Below are 12,171 nucleotides of genomic sequence, written 5' to 3'. Positions count from 1 at the left end.
GCCCGCGGCCCGCGTGAGGAGAAGCGGCTCAGAAAATGGATGGATGGATGGATTTCACTGTTGTTTACTTTCGCGTTCATGTGGTGCTCAAAGGCACCGCCGTTTTGACTGAGTGCGCTACGCTTCTGTGCATCCCCTTGCAGGCTTGGGCTTGTCCTGTGTTTAGTAGATGCAAAAAAAATAAAAAATAAAAAATCCTGCGTTGTATAATGACGTCTCCTGCTGCAAAGCCAATTTTGTTGGATCTTTGCAGGAAAGCGCCATCCAACATATGAAATCCCTCTTTCGTTGTGGAGGCGAAACGAACGCGTTTGACAAGTTGAAAAACGGATGCAAAATATGTGATCAACAATCTGTTTATGTTGGTAATTGCTATTAACTCATTACATTACTCATTACTATTATGCAAGCACGTGTTGTTGCTTTATTCTAGATAAGAATATTAAACACAGAGACACAAACGCCAGCACCACTGTGCTGTTAGTTACACATTGCCAACCCCAGCAGACTTGGCGCAAGTGTTGGCGTGTGACGTACCTGCCAATCAATCGCTGGGCACACAAAGACATCGGCATTGCACCTGTATGTGACGCGTTTGTGCAGGTTGGAGTCAAAACCTGGAGGACCCGAGTGCAGGGAAGCAGGGAAGCAGGGAAGCAAGGCCGGAGTGCAGCAATATCATAAAATGTTTTCATTTCCAAAATAGGCTAACAAAAGGATCAAGGTTACTCTAAATGAACAAAGGTCCAAACATCGAAATAAAAAGTAACAAAGAAACATGAAAATACTGACCACTAAGAAACATGACGGGATAAGGAAACACGGGCTAAGACAAATGACATTTGGCATCCAACAGTAAAACGACGAGCACTCAACGAAATCAGGGAACTAAATACAAACACACTGACGAGACAACGGGGAACTCCCTGGACGAGGCACGAGCGCCTGGAGGGAGAAGGTAGAGGCTTGACGAGAACAGGCGGACATAATAACTCAATGAGCGCACAGAACGTGAACACCGTGGGACACAGGAAAACATGAAACAAAACGAAGCAATCTCAAAGTAAAGCGCAGACCATGACGCATATGGGCAATGTAGAGTCTTCATCAACGCCAAATGCATGTTTTGGGAATTGGGGAGGAAGCCAGGCTACGGCGAGACAAGCCGTATGTCGATACTCTTTTTCTGCTGCTCTTGCGTGTCTGTAGCCAGTGCGTTGGTGAACTTGGGTGACTCCTGGATAGCAGATGTGTGAATTAGTCTGCGAGAAATGGTAGACCTCCTTTAGGCTTACCGTGAGCGCACTCGCACAGGGGGCACGCACACACATATACACACACAGTTTCTATGCTGCTAATTGGCCAACAAACGTGACCATAACAGTGATGAAGCTGAGTGCATGACTACGGGGAGCAGTGTACAAGAGAAATAGAATATTATTTGTATCAAGTTTTCTTTTTCAACTTGTAAGTGTATTTTCGATTGATGATATTCGCGCCGCATGCTCCATGTTTGTAATGGAGGACAGTTTAGTTTAGTGTGTCAGGTTGGGACCAGGAACCCACACAGCGGTGATGGTAATTGTTTGTGGACGTGCACAAACTACCAGGTGCCTCAGGACGAATGGAGCGGTTTCTCTCCTTTGGGGAAGGAGGACGACATTCCCTGCCGAAGGATGAGGAGTGGCAGCTATGTGAAAGCCATGGCTGAGGACGACAGCGGCGACTCAGACGGGAGTCCCAAACCTTCCCCCAAGATACAGGCACGACGCGCCAGCTACTTGAAAGCCACGCAGCCGTCGCTGACTGAGATGACCACCCTCCAGTAAGATTTCCTTCTGTTATTTCCGATGAAAGTACACTTTGCATTTAAGTTTATCTAACCTCGTTATCGTATGTGTGTTACACAGGCTGAACAGCAGCTTAGATTAGTTTTGTGTGCCCCAAACGAAACACTGATATTGTCTCCCCCGCAGGATTTCATCAGAACATTCCCCAAAGCTACAGATCAGGAGCCACAGCTACCTGCGTGCGGTGAGTGAGGTTTCGATCAATAGAAGCCTGGACACCCTGGACCCCAAAACCCTTCTCGACCCCAAATCGTTGCTCTCCTCACCCCAATACCGCTCACGCAATGAAAGCTACATGAGGGCCATGAGCACCATCAGTCAGGTTAGTTGTCAGATGCTGCTGTACAATAAATCTCCAAGTGGTTTAGTCAGATACACAGTGCTTGGGGAATGTATTAGACCACCACTCTGTAAGGCAACTGTTTTGTCACAGTTGCCTTACATTTACCATGTTTGTTATGGTTAATATACCAGTATTCACTTGGTAAAAGATCTTTGACTGAAATGAAAGTATTAATGCCAAAAGAAAATAATAGGCTGGCGACCAGTTCAGGGTGTACCCCGCCTCTCGGCCAGCATGCCCGCGACCCTAGTGAGGATAAGCGGTGCAAAAAATAAATGAATGAATTAATGAATTAGCCACAGTGTTTTTTTTTTTTTTTTTAGAAATGTATTGTTTAATAATAATAAAAAAAAAAGTGTTTCTTATTAGCTATTATTTCTTGAGGAAGATTATAGCTATAAATTATAGCTATTGCACTTTTGAACAGGAAAACATGTTTTTCTGGTTGAATGGTTGGCTGCATGGTTATTACACTGGGTCTACTACATTTATTAAGCACTTTAAATGGCTAAATAACTTGTACGTACAATGTACTGGATATGATGTGTTCATGCATTAGTACAGTACCAACGGAGCACCTCCACAAAGACAGTGATGAGAAGGAATTCATTCAAGCAAAATAAGAAGCGAAACAAAACCAAAAATAGCATGTCAAATAAATAGAATAGATGTCATCGAAATAGATTTTCTACCATTTTCTAATTCATGGAGATGTACTTGTAAGGCTTCCTTAACCCTTCCGTCGAACCTGTACTTGTATGACTCCCTGCACGTGTCCTCAATAACCATTACCCCACTGCACCTGCTACTGCTTCGATTAAGTGTCTGTTAACGCGTTTAGAATTGCTTGCTGGCGTGGTCATGCCTCCAACAATCAAATCTTTGTTTAACACCTTGACACAATAGGGTTTTCCATTCAATTACAATCCACTTTCGATTGACATTATTTTGAAAACGAAGACGGTTGATCGTCATCTGATAGGATGACTCTTGATGGGTTGTTGCTGTGCGCATGCTTTCCTATATGTTCGTGTTAAAGAGAATTCAATTGAACTGGTCGGCAGACCAACAAAAAGTCAGTGATTTCCCTCTATCCTTTCAGTATTACTTCTTGCCAAAATCACAAAGCCTAATTACTAATAACCAGCATTGGCAAGATTCCACTCCAGCAAGTAGAATCTTGCCAGTGATGGTCTTCACATAGAAGGTAAGTACAACGCATTCCGATTTCTTGATTTTTTTGAACCCAAAATCTATTATCTGTATCCCATCTCATGGCATGACAATGACAAAGCAAAAACACACATTAGAGTTTTTGAAAACAATATTTCAATCCCCCACCCTGAGCTGCGAAATTGACGGCCTTTTATTTCCGTCGATCATCTTTGAGATGTTTTGTTTTGGGTAGAGTGTATTCAATTAAGTTGATTCTCACAGATCGCGCGTAAGATGAACCCAAAATGCTTTCTTCAAGTAAAACAAGCCAATGAATGAGTGAAACCAAATAAGACCTCATCTAAATGAAGATGTTCAATGAAGTATCTACTAAGTGTAAGTGAATGATCAGTTTGTCGAGATGTGCTAACCTAATGCGGGGCTAACAGAACAGAACCAAACCAAGGACCAAATGGGGGAAGTGAAGGCAGGATGTGATCTGTCTCAAGGCTGGGGAGAGAGGGAACCCAGAGTGCCACAAGTGTCAACCTGCTCACCTAATGAACAACAAAAACAGTACAAAATGACCTCAGGAGCCATAATATACCCTCCTTAAAATAGTTTTCCCTTTGCTCTCCACACTAGTTTATTAAGCTATTTGGCTCTAAAACCACACCAAAGGACTGGCTACCAAATATTATTTACTGTGCACTAGTGGTACACAGCAAAGCGCATCAGCCACAACATTATTCATATCTTTAATATGTCTTATGTCTGGACTGTAGGACTGGAGGAGAGAGTCCATCCCATCAGGGGTTGATGCTAAATGAAAATGACACCACCAGCACTCACGGGTACCTCAAAATGCTCAAAAGCTCAGATGAGGGCCAATGCGTCCTTCTTAATAACAGAATAGTGTGTGCATGTGTTTGGGATGTGGGAGGAAACGGGAGTGCCCGAAGAAAAAGCCACGCAGGTACGGGGAGAACATGCAAATTCCACACAGACGGGGCCGGGGATTGAAGCTGAGTAAATGAAAATTAACCAGTGTCCTTTATCCAAATGTTTCTCCCTTTGAATAATTTCTTCTTCTTCCTCTGTCTGGATATGCTTTGGCATCTTTCTCTTCAGTTGAGTGAAGTTGAGGTGAATGGGCAGATTGAGCAGGTATGTGAGCAGGTCTACAGCGAAATGCAGGCCCAGGCCATGGAGGCTGCCATGGACAGGATGGACAGGATGGACAGGATGGATACCATGGATACTTTGCCCATGCCAGGATGTTTCAGAATGAGGAGCCACAGCTATGTGAGAGCAATTGATCAGGGCTGTGCAGGGGAGGAAGAGGGAGAAGGAGGAAGACCACTGCTCCTGCTGCCATCTTCTCCCCCACGCACATCTGCCACGACTGTCAGGACCATCCAGAGCAGCACAGGTAGGATGCACTGATACTTCTTATCATTGGCAATGCGATGCCCTTCCTGGTGCACAACTACCACATTAGATAGCAAGCAAATGATCGTTTTCTTTTGTTTTTCTTCTTTTTTGTCCTGTTCGGTCAAACAGAAAGAAGGATCTGTATCACTTTTATGCCCGAACAGTTTTACTGTGCCACAGTGAAGCTTTTAAGATGCCACTGTGGTTCTGTATTGTATTCTGATGGATAAACTCATTGTTTTTCTTATTGTTTGAGTCAAAACATATTTTGGCAGAATCTAAAGTTTGGAACCATTTTAATGCGAATTTAAATGGAATCATTGTGAATAAATAATTTGAGGTAAGGTTTTCATTTTTACTGTAGCTATTCTTCCCAGGAGTGATATATGTAAATTAGTCCATTGCTTTAAAAGTCAGCTGGGATTTCTGAGATTTTGTTTCCAGAGGTGGTGTGTAATTTAGACTGGTTAGCTCTGTGAGTTTTGCCGAAACATGAATACCTAAATACTTAATGTTTGCTATATGAATGGCGTAATCTGTCATTTAATCTGCAGAATTCCGCGGGATTGCTATAATTGAGAGTATTGTCGATTTTGTCCAATTGAGAGAGTCATCTGATAATTGTGAAAATTCCTTTATGAGATTGAAGACCGTTTGAAGAGATGACGGATTTTTGTAAATAAAGAAGAATGTTATCCGCAATATAAATTGATTTTGTGTTCTGCCATTGGTGAGCATATGCCTTTAATACAAGCACTTTGACATATAGCGGATAATAGTGCTTCGATGAATATTGCAAATAGCATTGGTGGAAGTGGGCGCCCTTGTCTGGTTCCTCATTGTAGAGTAAAACTTTGTGATGTGATCCTGTTCGTGGTGACTGTCGGTTTTGGCAAGTTGTGTATATATATATATATATATATATATATATATATATATCACAGAGCACATAGAAAAAAAACAACCATTCGCACTCACATTCACACACACATATATGTGTGTATGTGTGTGTGTGAATGTGAGTGCGAATGGTTGTTTTTTTCTATGTGCTCTGTGATTGGCTGGCGACCAGTTCAGGGTTAATTCCAAAATAATGATCTATAATAAGTGTTTTTTTTTTTTTTTTTTTTTTTTTTTAGATGAAACATCCTAGGGTCCTGTTGGTGCATTCATACAAAATTCTGAAATTTTGAAAGAGTTAAACTGCTATTACATTTTCAATAGACTTTAGACCGATTTTATCGGGCTGATCGGTATGGGCCGATATTTAGCATTTTATGCTGATCGGCTTTAATGTCATAATTCGCCGATCCGCAAAAGACATATACTCTGCGTCGCCATTGTGCACAGTATATTTGAATCCAAAAGCTAGTTTATTTTTAGCCTTGTCGCGTGTCTTTTGACGTTGTATTGGAAATATCTGACGGCCAATAAAGTTATTTAAAAAAAGAAAAAAAAGAAAACAACATCGGCGGTGTGGGACAGACAACACATCTGAGACAGACAGCACATAATGCCCGTGTCAGACTACAAGACAAATTTGCTCTTTCACGATTGCACTGTTAGACGACTGCAATAAAATCTTGTATTCCGATACCACGGCATCCCGTTTTTTACGATCGTTGGGCTTTATCTTGTCCACTCAAATGCGACCGGATATACTCGTTACCGTGGCGATGACAACAAGAGTGGATCGCGCCGACTGTATGTTCGTTTAAGGCTTGCTTGAGGTATGTTCTCGTACTTTTAATACGATACGGCTCGCAAGCAGGCAACAAAAACGTTACGTAGCCTAGCAAGCGAGTGGTAACACGAACGGATGGACGTATTGAATAGAAGACCATTTATTGGTTCTGTCTGTCACTATGCCTCACTGGCATAAATAAAGGAACCAAGATACATTATTGATTATAAATATAATTGTTTGAGCAATTAAGTACACAAGTATATACAGTAAATGAACAGGTCATTTAAATAGACACATTCCTCCAGCCAGTGATCGGATCGGTGATCGGTTATCGTTTTTTTAAACTCGCTGATCGGCCCCAAAAATCCTGATCGTGTAAAGCCTAATTTTCAACAAGATAACTTTTAATTGTAACCAACTACATTTCTGAAGTAATATGCCCAACACACGCTGAGGCATAATGGTATACCCGGCATTACTGTAGCATGTTTTGCCCATGTCTTCCCCTTTGCTTAATAATAGTTGCCTGACGTGTGCTTCACTGGCTAATTGTTGCAGGCCACAGGACTTCTGGACTCCGGGAATAGTGTTGCCATCTGTGATGAATTTCAAACCAACTGTATCTGCTTTCAAGATCAGGAACGCTTTCAATTAACTCGTGATCCACCCTGCAGCTCATTATTTTCTCTGTGGTATCTCACCCAATCATCTTTCGTTGTATTTGACACATTATTTCTTATACTTATACTGCACCTCTAAATTCTACACGTACAGTCATTGTGCATGTAAAGATTGTATAATGTGACTTGAACACAAACAATAGTACTCTTGAAACAAGTTGGCCAGTGGTTTAACAGAGATGAAGTGAAATCTCATCGTATTACTCCATTTCATTTTAATCGGAACTGCATTTGATTGCCTACGCAAATCAGTTGGTATCTAGATTTTTCTGGCCAGTCCTGGGCAGTCAGTCCTTAGATTGCCTGAATTTGAAACACCAAATGAATCTGGCAGAGATTTTGTTCCTTTCCATAAATAATTTTTAATGATATAATTTGACAATGTAAACACTAGACTGATTTTACAGTTTTAGGGTTCGCCTGTCACTCCCCAAGTGAAGACGGTACAAAGAATTAGTCACAGTCCTGCTGTGAAGGCAAAGGAAATCTGACAGGCCTTTCAGGCCATCAAACCCTCATGCACATAAACACAACATTCCAAAAGTGGAATTATTGTATTATTGCTGAACTACTGTGCATGCTGAACTTTGCTGTAAGCCATTATAATTAACTTGTAAAAAAGATATTCATCCATGACACTTCAAACAGGAGTGCCACAAGGGACTTTGTGTTGTCTATTTGGAATTGTCTTTATCTTCAGTCTGTTACAGATGACCTACATTTCCCGCTGCACCGGGAATTCATTCAGAGATACATGTACCGCCACGTTCACACGTTCTTTAGCAGGCTAACGGCACAGTCGAAACCGAGCTCTTTCGAGATGAATGGACATTTGATTGTAAATGCTGCTCCAACGAGCAGTGAACTGAAAGTAAATACCCTTACTACCCTACTGCAAAAGTCAATTATTGCTACAGGACTTTTTTTCTCATTATGGTGTATTTTTATGAGCGAAGACTGATATATATCCATCCATCCATCCATTTTCTTTTACCGCTTCTCCTCACTAGGCTCGCGGGCCGCTGGAGCCTCTCCCAGCTATCATCGGGCAGGAGGCGGGGTACACCCTGAACCGGTCGCCAGCCGATCGCAGGGCACATAGAAACAAACAAGCATTCACACTCACATTCACACCTACGGGCAATTTAGAGTCTCCAATCAGCCTACCACGCATGTTTTTGGGATGTGTTAAAAACAGTAGAACGTAAGTACATCTTTCCAAAATAACCCACTCTTACGTGACGCTCACAATTAACTGAACTAATAATATGATTGAAAATGTTAACCCGAATTTGTTTTACAATGTATTTATAATAACCAATTTGCATTGATTTATTGTCATAATGATGAGAAACAAATCTGGGGTGAAGCTTTGTCCTATGGCTTAATAGGCTACTTAACCAATGAGCCACTGCTGCTCCCATATAGTCTTCAATAAACCCCACATACTGTACTTAATTTGGGACTTCTTAGAAAGAAACAAAATCACAGGGGGAAAATATTCTGGATAGATTGGTTTTACCCCGGGAACTTTTGCTCGAGTCAAGTCACTTGAAAACTGTGCATTTGCGTGAAATCTGACATCTCCAAAAGAGTTTTCAATGTTTCAATGGATGATTCTAAGGCTTTGATAAGCAAGAGGCTATTTCAAGAACTTCGTTTTCAAAGTTGACTTCAGTGTTCATTGTGCTGATTCATTAAAAAAACAATCGATGGTCTGCCCTGACCTTGTCTCAAAGTAGCTTATTCTGCTGAAACTCTTGAATTGTGACAAGCCTGTTTTGTCCTGGGAGAAGCAGAGTGAGAACCGAAGCATGTGGAAGAAGAACGCTTCAAAATGTGAACACATTTGCACCAAAATGTTCTTATAGATTCAGCCCTGGGGCCCCCTTATGGCCAACACTCACACATTAGTATCACAGAAGCAGAAAACGGAAGAAGCTCAAGACAGACAGTCTTTTATACTGTATATCAATTATGGGTCAGATTAGTACCATGAAAATGTGATTTTTCTTTTTCACAATGTATGCCTACATACAGGCTACATATGTCTATATATCCATATCTAGAGCTCTGTACCGCTTCTCCTCACGCGGGTCGCGGGCGTCCTGGAGCCTATCCCGGGATTGTTTTTTGATGATGGCTTGATATTTTATTGTTTTGTATACAGACTTTTGATGACTTTATACTATTTCAGGTCTTCCATCAACATAAGATATTTTGAATTGTGGGAGGAAGCCAGTGTAAACACACAGAAAGCATGCCGAGAGAAGCAACTCCAGTCTGAAAGATCTGTGAAGATTCAAACCCAAAATGTTTGTTTTGCGAGGCAGAACAAACATTTTCATCTGACTACTGCATTTATCCAGGCATATACAGAACAAACTTATTGTAGCGCATTCCCATTGTAAAATGCAGTGTAAGTAATCAAGGCTACATTCCGTTACAGCGCATACAGTGTAAGCTGCAAAGTCCAATGATATCTGTACGGAATGGATATCATTTGGCTTTACTGGTTGAAGTTCTTTTCTTTTTTTTTCATCTCATCCCCGACCTGGAGAGGGGACTCCTCCCTTTTCCAACTGAGGACCAACATGGTCTCAGATTGGGAGGTGCTGATTTTCATCCCTTCCGCTTCACACTCGGCTGCAAACCGCTCCAAGTGAGAGTTGCAGATCGCGGCTTGATGAAGTCAACAGAACCACATGATCTGCAAAAAGCAGAGATGCAATACTGAGGCTACCAAACTGGACCCCCTCGACGCCTCGACTGCACCTAGCAATTCTGTCCATAAAAGGTATGAACAGAATTGGTGACAAAGGGCAGCTTTGGTGGAGTCCAACCCTCTCCGGAAACAAGTCCAACTAGATGCCAGCAATGTGGACCAAACTCCGACACTGGTCATACAAGGACCGAACAGCCCATATCAGAGAGTCCGGTACCCCATACCCCCGAAGCACCCCCACAGGACTCCCCGAGGGACACGGTCGAACGCTTTCTCTAAGTCCACAAATCACATGTAGACAGACCGATTGGGCGAAAGCGAGGACCCTGCCGAGGGTGTAGACCTTGTCCACTGTTCCACAGCCAGGATGAAAACCACATTGCTCCTCCTGAATCGAAGGCACCCTATGGTTTATTGGACATACTTGGCAAATTAAGATGATTCTGATTCTGATTCTGATCTCATCCACCCCGGGGCCTTGCCACAGAAGAGATTTTTAACATAGGAGAGCCCGCCCCAGAGACCCCCTACTCTGCTTCCTCATGGGGAGGCGTGTCGGTGGAATTGAGGAGGTCTTCAAAGTATTGTTCCCCACCGACTCACAACAGCACTGCCCCATCCCCAAGTTGACCTGTGTAAATTACGTGTAAAATTCGTTCATTCATTCATCTTCCGTTCCGCTTCTCCTCACAAGGGTCGCGGGCGTGCTGGAGCCCATCCCAGCAATCTTCGGGCGAGAAGCGGGGGGAAACACCCTGAACCGGTCGCCAGCCAATCGCAGAGCATATAGAAACAATCAACCATACGTGCACACATTCACACCTGAGGGCAATTTTAGAGTCCTCAATCAAACAACCACGCATGTTTTTGGGATGTGGGAGGAAACCGGAGTGCCCGTAGAAAACCCACGCGGGCACAGGGAGAATATGCAAAGGCCACACAGGCGGGGCCGGGATTTGAACCTCGGTCCTTAGAACTGTGAGGCAGATGTGCTAACCAGTCGTCCACCGTTTTTTTTATCGTGTCCCCATTTCCTTATTATGTCCTTTTCTTTCTCTATGTAGTTTCATCTTGTATCACAACATATAAGAAAACTCCTCCACCGGTTCCACCACGAACCTCCATCTGCTCGACGGCCTCCAAGCCTTACATCTCCATCACAGCACAGAGCAGCACAGAGTCTGCACAGGTAAGGAGCAGCATTTTCAGTCTAAAATGTCTATCACCAAACAATCCATGTGGACTTTGAATGAACATAATGTACAACCCCAATTCCAATGAAGTTGGGACGTTGTGTTAAACATATATACAAACAGAATGCAATGATTTGCAAATCATGTTCAATCTATATTTCATTGAATACACTACAAAGACATTTCATGTTCAAACTGATACATTTGATTGTTTTTAGCAAATAATCATGAACTTCGAATTTTATGGCTGCAACACATTCCAAAAAAGCTGGGACAGGTGGCAAAAAAGACGGAGAAAGTTGAGGAATGCTCATCAAACATGTGTTTGAAACATCCCACAGGTGAACAGACTAATTGGGAACAGGTGGGTGCCATGATTGGGTAGAAAAGGAGCTTCCCTGAATTGCTCAGTCATTCACAAGAAAAGATGGGGCGAGGTTCACCTCTTTGTGAACAAGTGTGTGAGAAAATAGTCGAACAGTTTAAGGACAATGTTCCTCAACTTACAATTGCAAGGATTTTAGGGATTTCGTCATCTACGGTCCATAATATCATCAAAGGGTTCAGATCACTGCATGTAAGCGGCAAGGCCAAAAACCAACATTGAATGCCCGTGACCTTCGATCCCTCAGGCGGCACTGCATCAAAAAACGACATCAATGTGTAAAGGATATCACCACATGGGCTCAGGAACACTTCAGAAAACCAGTGTCAGTCAATACAGTTCGGCGCTACATCAGGAAGTGCAACTTGAAACTCTACTATGCAAAGCAAAAGCCATTTATCAACAACACCCAGAAACGCCGCCGGCTTCTCTGGGCCCGAGCTCATCTAAGATGGACTGACGCAAAGTGGAAAAGTGTTCTGTGGTCCGACGAGTCCACATTTCAAATTGTTTTTGGAAATTGTGGACGTCGTGTCCTCCGGGCCAAAGAGGTAAAGAACCATCTGGACTGTTATGGACGCAAAGTTCAAAAGCCAGCCTCTGTAATGGTATGGGGCTGTGTTAGTGCCAATGGCATGGGGAACTGACACATCTGTGAAGGCACCATTAATGCTGAGAGGTACATACAGGTTTTGGAGAAACATATGCTGCCATCCAAG

At 42.7% G+C, this 12,171-nt stretch overlaps 1 protein-coding gene across 5 annotated transcripts in view; it reads left to right on the top strand.

Moving 5' to 3' along the window:
• LOC133411473 (disks large-associated protein 1-like) overlaps positions 1–12,171 on the top strand; it is a 64,314-nt gene that overhangs the window by 32,405 nt on the left and 19,738 nt on the right. For 4 of the 5 annotated variants that reach the window (XR_009769672.1, XM_061693903.1, XM_061693907.1 and 1 more), the window contains exons 3-6: positions 1,611–1,825; positions 1,977–2,172; positions 4,480–4,780; positions 10,939–11,063. Coding sequence is in view for 4 of the 5 variants with exons in the window: in XM_061693903.1 (XP_061549887.1) it covers positions 1,611–1,825; positions 1,977–2,172; positions 4,480–4,780; positions 10,939–11,063 (837 nt within the window). In the remaining variant the exon portion in view is untranslated. The remainder of the gene's footprint in view (positions 1–1,610; positions 1,826–1,976; positions 2,173–4,479; positions 4,781–10,938; positions 11,064–12,171) is intronic. The other variant, XM_061693904.1, reaches the window with a different exon arrangement.

The sequence above is a fragment of the Phycodurus eques genome, chromosome 13 (genome assembly GCF_024500275.1).
Source record: "Phycodurus eques isolate BA_2022a chromosome 13, UOR_Pequ_1.1, whole genome shotgun sequence".
Lineage (NCBI taxonomy): Eukaryota > Metazoa > Chordata > Actinopteri > Syngnathiformes > Syngnathidae > Phycodurus > Phycodurus eques.
The sequence above is the reverse complement of the archived record's forward strand: the minus strand, read 5'-3'. Positions and strand labels throughout refer to the sequence as shown.